The 15,239-nt window shown below is 59.2% G+C and overlaps 2 protein-coding genes across 5 annotated transcripts; both read left to right on the forward strand.

The window, feature by feature from the left end:
• Positions 1–593: 593 nt before the first annotated feature.
• On the forward strand, positions 594–6,454 carry CLPP (caseinolytic mitochondrial matrix peptidase proteolytic subunit). The gene is made up of 8 exons (XM_019486194.2): positions 594–664; positions 1,065–1,148; positions 1,368–1,439; positions 1,634–1,672; positions 1,778–1,874; positions 3,578–3,765; positions 5,240–5,345; positions 5,994–6,454. Exons 1-8 carry the CDS (start codon positions 647–649, stop codon positions 6,161–6,163), a joined length of 774 nt encoding a protein of 257 aa, XP_019341739.1. The 5' UTR covers positions 594–646; the 3' UTR covers positions 6,164–6,454.
• An 86-nt stretch (positions 6,455–6,540) lies between these two features.
• LOC102573641 (afadin- and alpha-actinin-binding protein) lies at positions 6,541–14,787 on the forward strand. Of its 4 annotated transcripts, none has more exons than XM_059732314.1 (13): positions 6,541–8,190; positions 8,596–8,741; positions 8,954–9,055; positions 9,176–9,286; positions 9,721–9,856; positions 10,503–10,578; positions 10,764–10,902; positions 10,991–11,087; positions 11,535–11,683; positions 12,233–12,406; positions 13,047–13,164; positions 13,257–13,434; positions 14,109–14,787. In XM_059732314.1, the coding sequence occupies exons 1-13, from the start codon at positions 8,142–8,144 to the stop codon at positions 14,248–14,250; spliced, it is 1,617 nt and encodes a 538-aa protein (XP_059588297.1). In that variant the 5' UTR covers positions 6,541–8,141; the 3' UTR covers positions 14,251–14,787. The 4 variants fall into 4 exon arrangements, with proteins under 4 accessions (XP_059588297.1, XP_059588298.1, XP_019341736.1 ...); XM_059732315.1 differs by having other exon boundaries at positions 8,596–8,720; XM_019486191.2 differs by having other exon boundaries at positions 8,599–8,741.
• Positions 14,788–15,239: the final 452 nt, after the last annotated feature.

Here is a 15,239-nt window from a genome sequence, read left to right on the forward strand (position 1 = left end):
TGCTGTGCCCTCCCCCCACGCCCGGGGCTGGTCACAGCTGGGACCAGCAGCCGCTTGCCAGGGGCCTTGGGGGAGGCGGCTGAGAGAGAGGCGGGCCTGGGCAGCCGCAGCCCCCGGGGAAACTGAGGCACGGAGCCAGTATGCTGGGGAAGGTGTCTGTCTTGGCTCCCAGGACCCTGCTGTAACCACAGGGAGTCAGTCCCACGGCAAACGCAGGTGTCTCGGGGGAGAGAGGCTATAATGGAGGTCAAGGTCAGGGGAGCGAGGGGCAGGCGGGAACCGGGAGCCCGGACGCCTGGGTTCTCCCCGCCCGGGGAGGGGAGTGGCGTGGCAGGCAGTGGGTAGAGAGGGCTGCGGCGCCCCCTGCAGGCCGAGAGCCCAGGCGTCCGGCGTCCTCACAGCTCCCAAGGCCGAGCGTAGGGGGAGGAACCCGAACTTGGAGCTCCCGGCCACGCCCCACCCGTGACCCTCCCTTTCCTCCTATCAGCGCCGAGCCCCGCCCCATCCGCAATGCCCGCTGGGAGTTGTAGTCCCATCTTGGCGTCTCCCCGTGGTTACATGACTGTCCGTTTGCCGGGGGTGTGTCTAGATACTGCTTCCGGGTCACGTCTTTCGGCGGGGGGGGTGGGTGTGGGGTTGTGGCGCCATGTGGCAGGGGATTGCGGTGAGTGGGGGGGCTTACTTGTGACCCCTGATCTCTGAACTGCAGGGTGGGGTCCTCGAAAAGGGGGAGCAGGGGGCCTTGGCCCTGGGACCCTACAGTGGGGGCTTCTGGGGGCTTTGGTGGGGGGGTTGGGGGTGTGGAGAGTTGGGGGGGCAGACACTGGTAGCGAGGGGGGCTGGGGTCCTGGGGTGGGCGTGGGGAGGGGCTGGGGCACTGGGAAGGTTCTAGGGGTGGGGAGGGTTGTGGGCAGTTGGGGCTAAGGGGGGTGCTCTGGCACCGGGGTAAAGGGGGCTGGGGGGTCCTGGGGGCATGGAAGATTGGGGGGAGCTGGGTGGGTTGAGAGGTGAGGGGGCTCTTGGTATTGAGGCTCTGCCCTCCCCTTGCTGCCCCCTGTCCCCAGCGTGCTGTACGGCTGGGTTCCCGGGGCTTGCACCGCTCGCCTGCTGCCCACATCCCACTGATCCCCATTGTGGTGGAGCAGACGGTGAGTGCCCCTGGCTGGATCTCCCTCCAGCCTCCCCCAGACACCCCTTACCTCCCCTTGCTCTTTCACTCTCCATTGTCTAATTCCCCACCCCCCCACTCCCTGCCCAAAGGATGCAGCTGGGTTCTGGGCTGCTCCCTTGGCCCTTTGGGTGGGGGGACACCTGGCAGCCTGAGGCCTCCCCTCTGGCTCAGCTGAGGCTTCCCGTGTGCATTGCAGGGCCGTGGCGAAAGGGCCTATGACATCTACTCCCGGTTGCTGAGGGAGCGCATCGTGTGTGTCATGGGACCGGTGAGTTCACTCCCTACCCCTCCAGCAGTCCTGGCCTGGAGGATGAGACCAGAACCCCTCTAGGCCTCCTGGTTCAGCCCAGAATCAGATCCATGGGAGCTGTCCCCAAGCCTCTGGGGCACTGGATCAACTTGGCAGGGGGCCCATGGGGCCTCAGTGTTCTCCTGAGCTGGCATGTCCCATCCCCTGTACAGGCTCCCAGATCCCCGGGTCTCTCCAGCCTGACATCAGAGGTAGGCATGGATGTAGCCAGGCCTGGGAGGGGGGGATCCAGGGTGGTTCCAGGGCAGGAGGGTGGCTGGTTGTGTACGTCACCCACCTGTTCCCCTCACTTGCAGATTGACGATGGGGTGGCCAGCCTGGTCATTGCCCAGCTGCTGTTTCTGCAGTCGGAGAGCAACAAGAAGCCCATCCACATGTACATCAACAGCCCCGGTGAGCAGGAGCTGCTCTTGCCCTTTCTTCCCTCTCTTGTCCTGATCTGAGAATCGAACCCAGGTATCCTGGATGGGAGATGCTTATTGCACCAACTTCTTGAGTGATTGAGAGAAGAGAAATGTGGATGCCCAGGTTCTCTCCCAGCTCTGGGAGGGCAGTGGGGGCTGGAGGTTACAGCAGGGCTGGGAGCCTGGATGCCTGGGTTCTCTCTCAGCTCTGGGAGGGCAGTGGGGGCTGAGGGGTTAGATCTGGGGGCCCCCTCGCCACTGCAAGCTGAAAAGTCAATAGATGTCCCCTGCCATGGTCCCAAGAGCACCCCCTGGTGGCCAAGGCAAGAGCTGGAATAGCTTGGAGCTGCCCCCTTGCCTCCTTTCCCTCCTCCCCCATTGCTCCTGCCCCAGTTCCCACAGTGCTTCCTGCTGGTAGAGGCTGAAGTAGCTAAGAGTCTTCCACCCCTCTTCTCCTTAGCCAGCATTCCTGTCCCAGTTCCTACAGCAGCCTCTGCTGCGAAAGACTGGGGCTGGAGTATCCAGCTGCCCCTGCCTCCTATCAGTACTTCTGCCCCAGGCACCCCCTACTGGGAGAGACTGAGGCTGGAGTCCCCTGGCACAAACTCAGCACCCCCTGCTGCTGCAGTACAGTATAATCTCGTTAATCCAGCATGCTTGGGACCGAGCACCTGCTGGAAATTGAAAATTCCAGATTTTGAAAGCAGAGTGGCGGCTGGTCCCCGGATGGGGTGGGGGTGGGGGTAGTAGCGGCAGCAGTTGCACGCAGAGCAACAGTGCAGGGTGTTGGATGCCAGTGGTAGCCGCTGCATGCAAGCTTCCTCCTCTGCTGCTCCAGGCCCAGGCCCCGCTACTCCCTGATGGAGTGTAGTTTTAAAAGGTGCCAGATTTTTGATACCCAGGTGTATAAGGTTATACTGTATTATTAAGGGATCATTAAGAAGGGGAAGTATAGTGATGCCCCTTTAATTCACCTTGAATCCTTCACCCACTTCTGGCCCCCGGGCCTCATGGAGGATAAAGAAGAACTAGAGAAGGTTCAGAGAAGGGCAGCAAGGGTGATCAGTGGTATGGAGGAGTTTCCATAGGAAAAGAGATTAATGAGGCCAGGCCCATTGAGAGACATGCTGGAGGGGGGACATGAGAAGGGTTTCCAAAATATTTAAAAGGTGAAGTTTTGGGGGTTTTATGATCTTTCACTGTATAAAACTGAGGGGTCATAGCATAGAACAAGGAGGCCATTGGTTTAAAAGGAACACAAGGCAGTTCTTCATGCAGCGTGTCATGAAAGGGTGGAACTTGTTGCCATCAATGCAGTGGAAGCTGAGAGTTCAGCAAGATTCACAAAGGAACTGGACGTGTTCTTGGAGGAAATTCTATGCAGGGGGTTGGACTCGATGATCTATTGAGGTCCCTTCCAACCCTAACATCTATGAAACAGGGATCAGTAGCTATTGAACACGGCATGAGGGACACGGCCTCTGAATCAGAGCTTCCTGGACCTGAAATGTTGGAGACTGCAACAGAGAAGAACAGGGTCAGACCTAGTTCACTCTCCCTTTCAGCATCCGCTCTCTGCTGCTGTGTGATACAGGAGACTGGGCAAGATGGGCGTAGGCTCTGACCCAGGTAATGGCAGGTTCTCTTTAGGAGCCACCCCCTGACTTGCCCCTGGTCCTTCCCCCCCGGCAGGTGGGGTGGTGACGTCAGGCCTGGCCATCTATGACACGATGCAGTACATCCTCAACCCCATCTGTACATGGTGTGTGGGGCAAGCAGCCAGTATGGGCTCCCTGCTGCTCGCAGCCGGCTCCCCGGGCATGCGCCACTCGCTGCCCAACTCACGCATCATGATCCATCAGCCATCAGGGGGTGCCCGGGTGAGTTCAAGGTGGGGGGGAAGGAGCGGGGTTGATGGGCTGGGGAGTGTCTCCAGATCATTTAGCATCACAATTTGGGTTGGGCCCAGCTGCTGCCTGTTGGGTAAGTCTTGGGGGCTCAGTAATGTGTCACTGGGGGAAAGAACTAGGTGTCTTAGCACAACCCACTTTCCCCTCCCCCCCAGTTAGCCCCACCACTACAACACAGGCTCTTTCTGGGGTTGGGCTCCTTTGAACTCTACACCTCTGAACTGATAGAGGAATGCAGCTGGCTTATCCTGTATCAGTTCTGAGTTTCTCCTGGGACTTGGAGAGGACAGGCACACACTTACCCCAGGGTAACAAATGCTTGGCAGTGCCTGCCAACTAGATGGCAGGACACACAGCACTGGCTTCCCTATAATTGCGCTCATAGGGTTACCCCAGGTTGGGGTTGTGCCATGTGTCTGCTCCTGGGTTATCCCAGAGTGACCCCCAGGGTGGAATTGTAGTAGTGTCAGACTGGAAGGGACCCCAGGGGTGGGTCACATTGGGTCCAACCTCCTACTCAAGGCAGATCAGCCCCGTCTAAATCATTCCAGACACTTTGTCATCCAACCTAGTCCTCAAACTGCACCATCAGCCCTGACACAATACCAGACATCACACACACCTGAACCTGCCATAGGGAGAGCAGGGAGACAATGGTGGCTAGTGCTGTGCTGCATAAGACTGTTAACAGACACTTCAGAGATCCCAGGCCAAGGAGAAATGTACAACCCACCCCCCGCTGTCTGTGCCAGTCTGAGCAGGGAAAAATTCCTTCCTGACTCAAAATCAGGGATCAGTCTGAGCCTGGGCAAAGGGGCAAAGCCCTCTAGCCAGGAGCCTCTGGGGTTAAGTCCCAGCAGGAGCATTGGCACAACCCAGTCACTATCTCCAGCCTGGGCTGCCGCCAACACCAGATGCCTCTCGGAAGGGGGGAATAAATCCTGATACCTGTAGAAGCAGGAGAAGGGGAAAGAGATTCCTTCCTAGCCCCATAGGGCAACCAGCAGAGTCCAGAAGCCTGTGAGATCCCCAGAGCAGAGCATGGACAGAGCCAGGCCCAGATCATCTCTGACTAATGCCTCCTTGAGGATGGAGACTCCTACCCCCATGCCTCCACTGCCCTGGGCATCTGTCTCCCTGCCCCACAGCTCTGATAGTGAAGAGGTTTCCCCCTGAGATCCAATCTGAACAAACTTGCCTGCAACTTGAAGCCACTGGGGGCGTAAATACATGGTGTGGCCAGGCCTGGGGAGAGCTCTGGTCCATCAGTGCAGTGAGTGGCGGGGACCGGGGTCTCTGCTCCATCCTAGCTTTGAGGTGGAGATGTGGGGGGTGCCACTGGTTTTGGAGGAGGCTAAGAGCAACCCCTGGTGGGTGAGATGTATCAGGCTGGGGTCACATGTTTTCTGTTCTACCCCACCCCCCACCACACCTTCCACCACAGGGACAGGCCACAGACATTGCCATCCAGGCTGAGGAGATCCTGAAGCTGAAGAAACAGATCAATGGGCTCTATGCCAAGCACACCAACCAGCCACTGGACATCATTGGTGAGTATCCCCAGTAGCCCCCCAAATCCACCCCCCATGGGGCTTGGGAAAGGGTGGGGATCTTCAGAGGCAAATTATAGGGTTGCCAATGTCATGTGTCCTGCCACCTAGTAGCCAGGTGCTGTCATAGCACTTGCTACCTTGGAGAGAGTGTGCATCTATCTGCTTTGGGCCCTGGGGGGGACCTCTCAAGAGCTGGAGAATCTGGCTACATGTCTCTCTCACCTTGGGGTGTAGGGATTAAAGTCTCTTCCCTGGCCCCAGGAGAAGCTCCTAGAACAGGAGTCTGTGTTGTGGCAGGAGCTTATGGGGGTAAAGGGGGAGGCACCTAGTGGTTATGTTAGGACACCTGGGTTCCCACCATCTCCCCCTGCCAGCACTGCATCACTGAGCCCCAAGATTCACCCAGGAGTCTGAGCTAACCCAGACTTTGCTGCTAAAGGATCTATGACCTGATCCTCCCACTTCCCCCCTGCCAAGGGGGCTCCCTGAACACACCCATGTGCCCTCTGATGCCTGGTGGGTTGCAGTCAGAGGCAAGATCCTGGGAGATCAGCTGTCCATGCCCCCAGCCCCCCTCCATTTCCAGCTGTGAGGTTTTTGTGAAGGGGGATAATTATCTGACCACCCTGTTCTTGCCTGCTGCAGAGGAGGCCATGGAGAGGGACCGGTACATGAGCCCCACAGAGGCGCAGGAGTTTGGCATCTTGGACAAGGTGCTAGTTCACCCTCCCCAAGCTGGCGAGGACGAGCCTGAGCTGGTGCAGAAGGAACCATCCCCCCTGCCAGCAGACCCCGTGACCTCAGCCCAGCCCTGAAACCCCTCCTGCAGGCACTGGGCACCCATGAGCTGCAGCTGCTGCGGGCATCCAGGACCTTCCACCCAAAGACACCAATTCCCTCACAAAACACTAGGACTTGGACAGATGACCCCCTCACCCGGGTACCCCCTCTGTGGGTGTCAGGACTCGTGGAACCTTCCCAACATCTGCTCTGCCTGACCTGAGGCCTGGCACCTCTCAGCCCCCACTGCATTTCTCTCCAAGCCCTGTTCTATCAGCCCCAGGATCTGGGGGGTCTCGTTGTCAATTAAACCCCTGTGGCCTCTTCTCTGCCCATAGGTTCTTTTGGTGGGGGGCGGGCATGGAAGGCTGAACGTCGGGTTTTTCCAGGTGTCTTTGTGTGTCCTGGCTGTTGAGGTTCAGATCCCTCCCTTAGGTACCTCCACCCAGGCCAGAGCAGCTGGTGGCTTGGAGATGCTGCCTGGCTGGGCATGTGGGGCAGGGCTTCTGGCTCAGATGAAGGGCCAGGTGGCATGGGGGCAGGGATCTCCATGGCCTTGGGGATACTTAGAGCAGCCTGGAGGTGGCTCTAGCTTTCTCCTGGGGCAGTCCAATGTCCCCAGGACCCTAGCCATGCCCTCCTACCTTGCTTAGGGGGGTCATAGAACCAGTCCCATTTGCTAACATTGCTAGCAGGAGGCAGCTGAGAATCAGCTTGAGGTCATCTGGGGGAAGGAGCTAAGGCAGCTGGTTCTCGGGTGGAACGTGGAGCCAAGTGTGTGGTGGAACACGCAGGAACTGGTTCTGGGAGAAGGGGCTGGTGCAGCTGGCTTGGGTGGACCATAGCTGCTAGCTGTAAGACCCTGCTGCTGGCTCTTGTGGAACGTAGGAGATGGCTCTAGAGTCCCAGTCCAGATTCCACCACCCCCCTCCCAGAGCTGGGAAAGAACCCGAGTTTCTGGGCTACCAGCCCACCTGACTCTAACCCCCAAGCTCCCACTCACCTCCCAGAGCTGAAGAACCTGTGTCCAGGCTTCCAGCCTGGTTCTGGGACACTACGGCCAGCTCTGGGGGAAGGGGCTGGTGTGGGTGACTCTGGGGCTGTGAGTAGCTGGAGCACAGCAGCTATTGAGCAGCCCGGACTAACACTATACTGGCTGCCCCACCCATCCTAATTGCCCCATGGGGGGAGGGGGGAGTCTCTGCCCTGTCTGCAGGCCCCGCTCCCTTTTGTGTGTAGCCATGTTCCCCCCCACCTCTGCCTACTACATACATGTCCCACATGTCCAAAATCTGCCCTTATCCTCTCCCCACGACAGCACAAAGGTGTACATGCATGTCCACACATGTAAACACCTTGTTGCTCTCCAGTCCAATAGAAACCCTTACATTCTCCTTGCTGCTCCTATGCTCCCCCATCAGTGTCCCCTATATACCCCTTCCCCACCCCATGTACAACTGCACACCCCACCCCAGCCATGTGGTGCTACTGCTTCTTCCTACCAGCCCTGGAGAACTGCAACTCCCAGCATGCTCTGGTCCCCACAAATGCTGCCCCTTACTATTGGTTAGTCCCCACCAGTGGGAAGCTAGCAGTGGGATGAGGGGGCCAATAGGAGAGGTGCTGGGCTGGGCAGAGAGGATATATAAAGGGTCCTATGAGGGCATGGGTGAAAGCTTTGCTTCTTTGGTGGTGCGGTTGGGATACCTGAGCTCTCTTCCTAGTGAGGGGGTGGGGGGCTAGTCAGAATGAAGGGAGCTGGGACCCCTGGGTTCTATCCCTGCTCTGGGAGAGGAATGGGGGCTGAGGATTTAGAGCGGGGGTGGAGTATGGGCGGGAGCCCAGATGCCTGGGTTCTTTCCCTGCTCAGGGAGGGGGGCTAGGAGCCCAAGTGCAAGAGGCAAGTAGCGGGCAGGGGTCTCTGGATTGGGGCACTGGCCTGGGTCTGACCTGGGCTCCTTGGGGCATCTTCCTGCTTCTCTGTAGTGTCTAGTCTGGGCCACGGGGGGACCCATGGAGAACCTGGGGTGCCCCAACATGCTGGGCACCAACCTGTCACCAGGTAACCATCTGCTCTTACCCCCCGCCCCTCCCAGAGCTGGGAGAGAACCCAGGTATCTAGGCTTCCAGTCCTACCTGCTCTCATCCCTCAGCCCGTGATCCCCTCCCAAATCTAGGAGAGAACCCAGCTGTCAGCTCCCAGCTCTGCCTGCTCTCACTCCTCACCCCTCCCACCCACCAGAGCTGGATAGAACCTAGGTGTCTGCCCCCCCATCCCCCCAGGCCCCTTGCCCAGCCCAGTGAGGCTTTGGGTCAGGGGCTCAGTTCAGGCCATGGGCAGCATTGTGGCCCTCAAATCCCTGGAAGCTCCCAGATGTCTGGGTTCCCATCCCAGCCTTGTGGCTGACATCAGTTTCTTGCAAGGGTCTACCCCCCCCCCGCCCCAACTCTCACCTCTATTCCCCAGCAGAATCTGGGGTCTCAATGGCCCTGCGGGGCAGCCCTCAGATCCTAGATGACTCCTTGGAGCCGCTGGCCAGGGGCTCATGCTGGAGCTGTGACGTGGAGCCTGGCATCGGCCCTCTTGCCCAGGCATGTCTCCTGGACACCAAGGTGTTAAGCGGGGGAGGGGCGGGGGGGCAGTGCACTGGGAGGGGAATCAGACACTAGCCAACCATGGCTGCAGTGGTGAGGGAACAGGGGTGGTATATTGAGGGGACAATTAGGTTGGGGGACAAACTGGTCTGGGGCAGCTGCCCCAGGGAGGTCTGGAGCAGGTGGGGGTGCCAGGTCTGTCTGCCCCTCATGACTCCTTTCCATGGCAGGAGGAGCTGGGGCTGCCCTCCCTGAGCACTGCTGGCAGCTCCAGAAGGCAGTGCTGGAGCCAGGAGCTGGACCAGCTGCGGGAGCGCCAGGCCCAGCTCAAGGTGAGGCTGGTGGGGACTAACAATGGGGGGGTCCCCTCATTAGTACCAGTGAGCCAGCAGGGGGCATTGGGTGGGACCTAACTGCCCCCCAGCTCCCATTCTGCTGCATTGCCCCCCCAGGAACAGCTGTGCGCCTGCGCGCAGGAGCTGGGGGTTGTGCGGCGCCATGAGCAGCGGCTGCAAGAGGCCAACAAGGAACTGCAGGAGCAGCTGCGAGTGCAAGAGGCCAAGGTAAGACCCATGTGGGGCATTGGACCCCCCCCAGCCCCTCCTGACCCCCTAGACCTCCTTCTGCCCCCCTTGACCCCTTCAACCTCCTTAGACACCTCTCCTTTCCTTTCCCCCTCCCCACCGGCTCCTCTGGCCCCTTCTGCTCCTCTCAGACCCACCTAGACTCTTTCTGCCCCCTTCCAGATCACCCCCAGGCTTCCTTCTTAACCCCCTAGACACTCCAGCACCCTCTGCTTCTCCAGGCCACTCGGCCCCCTCTCTTGGCCTCCTAGACCCCCCTGACCCTTCCTGACCCTGGGCCACTCCTCCTCCCCTGCCCTCCCAATGCCCCTCATGTACAGCCCCACACAGCATCTCCCAGCTGAGTCCTCCCTGGTGCCATCCTCCCCATGGAGACCCACAGGCTGGGGATGGGTTTTGCATGCTGTGCCCAGGTGGAACAGCTGCGCAGCACCCTGGCGACCCGCGGGGCCCATCAGGGCCAAGAGCTGCGGCGCCGGGAGCAGGAGCTTGGACGGCTCAAGGACAGGCTGGGCCAAGTGATGATGGACAAGCGGGACCGGCGCACCAGTGAGTGGGGGCTGCACTGTGAGGGGGGCCACTTCCTGTCCTCAACCTGTGCTGGGACCCCACTTCTTGGCCTGGGTCAAGGCCCTACTTCCTGTCTCAAAGTCTCTAGTTGGCTGTGGTGGGATCCCACTTCCTGTCCAAAGTGTCCAGTAGCCTGTGGCAGGACCCCACATCTAGGCCCAAAGCCTCTGGCTGGCCATGGCAGGACCCCCCTTCCTGTCCCAAAATGTCCAACTGGCCACAGTGTAGCCTTGCTTTCTGTCCCAAAGTCTCCAATGGCGGCATTCTATCTTGCTATGAAGTTCCCCACTCTTGAAGCAGCCACATCAGGACGCTGGTCGTGGGACCCCCTTTCCTTCCCTAAGCTGCCCCAGCCCCCTCCACCAACCCTGATCTATTCTGTTTGTCCCCTTGATGGGGGTCATGGGGGGTGGGGGGATACTTCCCACTGCGGGAAGGCTTGTCCAGTCTGAGGGCCTGTAGGGGATGAGCCAGGACTCCTGGGTTCTCTCTGGCTCAGGTCGGAGAGTAGGTCCCGGTGGTTAGAACAAGGGGTGGGCTGGCATTGATGCTCTAGCTCCAACCTGCCATGACCCTCGGCCTTGGCTCTGAATTCCCCCCTCCCTTCCCCCACCCTGTTTCCTAGACATGGACATCCTCAACCCGTTGAGCCGTGCCAATGGCCGGAGAGCCACCTGGAAAACTGGGAAGGCGTTGGGGAAGTAAGGGGGGAGCGGGGGGGCATGACTTGGGGGTGAGGTAGCACTTGTGGCTGGGCTGAGGTGGTGGGCAGCAGGATGGGGTGGGCGCGATGTGGGGACTCTGGGTCTTGGGGAACAGATACAAGGGGCTGGGTGGGTTCAGAAAATGGGGAACCACCCCCCGCCTACATTACCCTCACCCCCAGGCGGGAGGAGGAGCTCTACCGCTCCCTGCTGGGCACCCAGGAGAAACAGATGGCAGTGCTTGCAGTGGAGAATGCTGAGCTACAGCTGGCACTGGAGCAGCTGGGGCATGATTTCCAAGGCCTCCTGCCACCTGGCCAGGTGAACAAAGCCCAAAGGAGGAGCTGTGGGGATGGAGGGGGGGTCCTGTGCCCCCTCCCAGACTCATGCCCCAACCCCCGGTCTACAGGACGGGGATCCCAAGCTGGACAGCACCCACCTGGCTGATGTCATCTGGGAGCTGTGGGGCTGCCTCAAAGCCCGGGTTGAGGCACTTGGGAGCTGGGGTATGTGTACCCCACCACCCTTCTCCCATCCCCTACCCCCACCCTCACCTCAACCAGGCCAGGCTCCTTCATCTGGGGGCTCTTTCTCCCCCTCCAGCCTCCATGTGCCCTGGGCTGCCTGCATGAATCCCGGCATCTGGGACACACAACCCCTCCCTTCTCCCAACCCTGGTTGATTGAAAAAGTGAGAGTCCCCTTCATCCTCTCTCCAGCCTTAGGGGTCCCTAAGCAGCCCCCTCCAGCCAGCAACTTGCCCCACAGCACGCTAGGAAGAAGGCACAGGACTCGGGCATCAGGGACATACAACCTACCCCCCCACAAATCCCTGCTGGGCTGTGAAGCGGGGGGGGGGGAGGGGTCTTCACCCTTTCTACAGCTTTAGGGGTCCCAAAGCTGTCCCCCTCCTTAGGCATTTGATACCAGACCCCCTTGTTTCCTCACCCCCAGCAGTGGCCGGGGCTCCCCCAGGGCTGGGGGGTGCAGATGGGGAGTTGCCTGTGATCAGTGTGACCGACCATGACAAGGAGATTGCCAGGCTCCGAGCTGAGATCGAGGAGAGCCGCAGCCTCATCGCTTGGCAGCAGCAGTGCCTGCAGGTGTGTGGACCCCCAGGCCTCCCCTCCCTCCCCTTCACCTATGGTACTGTCCCAGAGCCTCCATTCTATACTGCTGCTGCTGCATTCTTCCTGAGAGGCAGCTGCATCAAGGCCCTAGGCCTGGGGACCTACCTCTCCTGCCTCAACCCCAATCTGCCCCAGCCTGGGGGGTCATGCCCTGACCCTTGTGGCTGTGAGGAGGGGTCACCCATGTGAATGCTGGGGTGTGGCAGAGGAGGGGGGGACACACCTGCTTCAGCCTGCCTGGGTTGGGGGGGAGGGGAGAAAGACAGATGCCAGGCTCTGCCACCCTCATTTGGGAAGACATAGACTTACCCAGAATCCTTAGCGGCCAGGTGTCAATGCATCCAGTGCTCCCTGCCCCCTCCCTTCCCAGTATGCTGGGACCCAAAGGGGCTGGGGGTGCCATTACTGCTCCTCCCATGGCATTGCTCCCCCCCCCCCCTCCCGGCGGGCCTAGATAAGAGGATCCAAAGGGGGGCCAGAGGCAGTGCCTCCAGCACCCCCATGATGCCCTGTCCTTCCTAGGAGAAGCTGGTGGTGGGAGTGGGTACAGAGCTGCCGCCAGGCCTGGAGGGCTGCTATGTACTGGAGGAGCAGCAGCGGTTGCAGGAGGAGCGCATGCTGTTTCAGCGGCAGCAACAAGCCTTCGAGGCTGAGCGACAAAGCTTCACCGAGGCCGCCATCCGCCTGGGCCATGAGGTGGAGGGGGAGCCAGGTCCTTGGGTTGTAGGAAGAGCCAAGTATTGAAGGCCAGGGTGCAACCAGCTCAGGGCTGGGAGACAGCTGAGTGTAACACTGTCTGGGTAGGACTGAGGCAGCCAGCTCTGGGGTGCAGCAGTCAGGAAACAACTGAGTATATAACAGGCCAACTGAGTAATTGCTGGGGGGTGGGCGAATGGCTGAGTATAACAGGCCAGAATGTGCCCTCCTCATGGGGCAGGGGCTTAGGGGTGGTAATGAGGGGTTTGGGGGATGGGGGTGCAAGCCTAGAGGGGTAGGGCCTGGGGGTGCCCACAACCAGGTGGTGGGAGTTTGTGGGGGGTGAAGATGGGACTGGTTGGAAGGCAGAACCAAGGAGGTGGGGGCAGCAAGGAGCTTGGGGGTGCAGAAAGGGGCTGGTGGGGGATTGGCCTTGGGGGTTGGGCCAGAGAGAAGAGGCAGGCCCTGGGTGATGGGAAAGTTGGGGGGCAGTTTCCCAAGGCCCCTAGAGTCAGCAATGAAGGGGGAGAGCTGTAAGGAACCTTCCAGGCTCCTCTCCTAGCTACATGGTCCTTTGGCTGGGGGTCTTCAAGGCTGCCTTCTCACCTTCTCACCCCCCTCCTCTCCTCTGTATCCTCAGAGGCAGCAATTTGAGGCAGAACGTGCTCTTCTGCTGAAACACCAGTTCCTGAGCGCTGCGGCCAACTTGGACTTGTGGGGTCCCCAGCGACAGGAGTCAGCCCCCAGCACCACCTGGGGTAAACAAGTCCCTTGGCTGGATTGTGTCACACCCACACCCCTACCTCCTCAGGCATTTCAAGCCCTAACTTCTCTTTCTCTGCCCTCTCAGTCCTGGACCAGGAGCCACATCCCCAGGCCAAAAAGCGGCCCCAGCCCAGCTACTCCCCCTTCCTGGTGCCGGAGACCTCTGCCATGCCCTTCCGAAGCCAGCTCCTTCACCCCCAGCCTGCCAGTACCCCCTGCCTGGGAGAGCAGTGCTGGGGGCAGTGTCTCATCCTGCATTACAGGTGGCGTTTGCTGTCTTTGAAGTTGGACCAGGGACTCTTCATGGGCCAGGAGGGAGCCTGGAAGAGCCTGGGACAAACCGTTGCTGGATGGTGGGGGATAGAAATTCAAGCAGGGGGAAGTCAAGGCCATGGGAAGGAGGTGGGAAGTTTGGAGGCAGGAGGGTAGTTGGGTGCTGGAAGTTGCTCTGGCTGTGAACAGCACCTGGTTGCTCAGGTTGAGGGTGTGGGAGCAAAGCAGGTTCTGTGTGGATGTGTCCATCTCCAGCATGTGCTCTTCTCTAAGGGAAGGACTGACTAGTAGGAGGGGGCCTAGGGCTGGACAATGACTTGAAGCTGTATCCAAGGAGGTTTAGACCAGATGTCAGGGAAAGTTTCTTCACAGGGAGAATAGATGGCAAGGGGAATTGTGGACTGTCCATCACTAGAGGGGTTCAAGGAGAGGCTGAATGGCACTGAATGGGCACTGATAGCAATGTCTCTGCAACATCTCTGCTCTGCTACTGGTGTTTCCCAGGTTTCTGGGCTTTGCTGGTTGCTGCATGGGACTGGAGGAGAATTCCCCCCCATGCTTTTTTTCGCTGCTATGTGTTGGGAGAGGGGAGGGTTTAAGTACTCTGCTGGCTGAGCTTTGCTTCTGAATTTCTCTCTCCCCCTCTCTGTCTCTCATCCTGCAGCCCTGCCACCCCTGCCCAGCCCAGACTGCTGGATGCTGCCTGGAAGGGGGGCCACCAGGACAGAGCTTCCCAGACGCAGAGTGAGGACTTGTGGCCTGTGAGCACAGACCTCCTGGGGCATTTCTTGGAGGCCTCCTTCTAGGCCCTGGCTGTAATTTTTGGGAGGGACCAGACTCTGGGGTACCGGCTTCCCCCATGGGGGGCTGTCTTCTACCAGCCAGACTCCAGCTGCTGCCAAGTGCTATCTTTTTGGGGAAAAAGCTGTCCTTCTCCCTGAAAGTCTAATCCATCCCGGCCGTGCCACTCCTGGTTTCTCCAACCCAGCTGGAGCCTGACTGGATCCTGGGAGCTCAGCTTCCTTTTCCAAGACCCCTCTTCTGGGCTCAGCTGGGTGATCTCCATAAGGTGCCTTGATTCCTTCTAGCTTTTAGCTGTCTCTGGGTTTAAGCGTAAGGCTGTATTGTTGGTTTTTTAATCCAACCATCTCCAGGCCTCTTCTCCATAAGAAGCAGGCCAGGGAGGGATTCCTCCCTGCTGGCATGTGGGGTTTGGATATAGAGCTGGTCTCGGAGCAAGGAGGGCTTTGGTCTTTGCACTCAGGGTTGTCTGTGTGCCTGATGTGGACAAGTGCCTCTGAGCTGTTTCATTTGTTGGTTGTAATAAAAGATTTTTTTTTTAACTTTTTCTGTATTGATTTGTAATAAACAAGGAGAACTTCTAAAGAACAGACTATTGCAGTTTTGGTCTGGCTCCCCCAACTCAGTCTCGCCCATCTGGCCCAGCACTTCTTGGGGCAGAGGAGATGACACCCACATATTCCACAATGCATCAGGCCACTACCTATTCTCCCCCCTTAGGCAACTGATTTGAGGACTGTCTCTACCGCCGTTCATTGGGTCCTGGAGGTGACTTAACAGTCCAAGTCTTGGGGCATGGATGCATCTGCAGATGTAGCAGGTCCTTCCTTCTGCCAAGAAGAGCAGGCCACAGGCTGGTATTCTTTTCCTCCTCCTTCCTCCACTCCCTGTCCTCTGTTTTGTGGGGGTGAGATACATTCTTGAAACAGGATGTGCTGCTATGAGAGCTGGTGAGTAGCCAGCTCCTTGTCCTCACTGTAGGTGGTTGCAGGCT

Source organism: Alligator mississippiensis, chromosome 8, assembly GCF_030867095.1.
Source record: "Alligator mississippiensis isolate rAllMis1 chromosome 8, rAllMis1, whole genome shotgun sequence".
Classification (NCBI taxonomy): domain Eukaryota; kingdom Metazoa; phylum Chordata; order Crocodylia; family Alligatoridae; genus Alligator; species Alligator mississippiensis.

Excerpts from the sequence above, each read along its gene's own strand:
- CLPP (XM_019486194.2), top strand. Across the intron at positions 1,673-1,777 it reads TCTCCAGCCTGACATCAGAG|ATTGACGATGGGGTGGCCAG; the intron begins GTAGGCATGGAT and ends CCTCACTTGCAG. Across the intron at positions 3,766-5,239 it reads AGCCATCAGGGGGTGCCCGG|GGACAGGCCACAGACATTGC; the intron begins GTGAGTTCAAGG and ends CTTCCACCACAG.
- LOC102573641 (XM_059732314.1), top strand. The coding sequence starts at position 8,142 with ATGGAGAACCTGGGGTGCCCCAACATGCTGGGCACCAACCTGTCACCA. Across the intron at positions 9,287-9,720 it reads TGCGAGTGCAAGAGGCCAAG|GTGGAACAGCTGCGCAGCAC; the intron begins GTAAGACCCATG and ends TGCTGTGCCCAG. Across the intron at positions 10,579-10,763 it reads ACTGGGAAGGCGTTGGGGAA|GCGGGAGGAGGAGCTCTACC; the intron begins GTAAGGGGGGAG and ends CCTCACCCCCAG.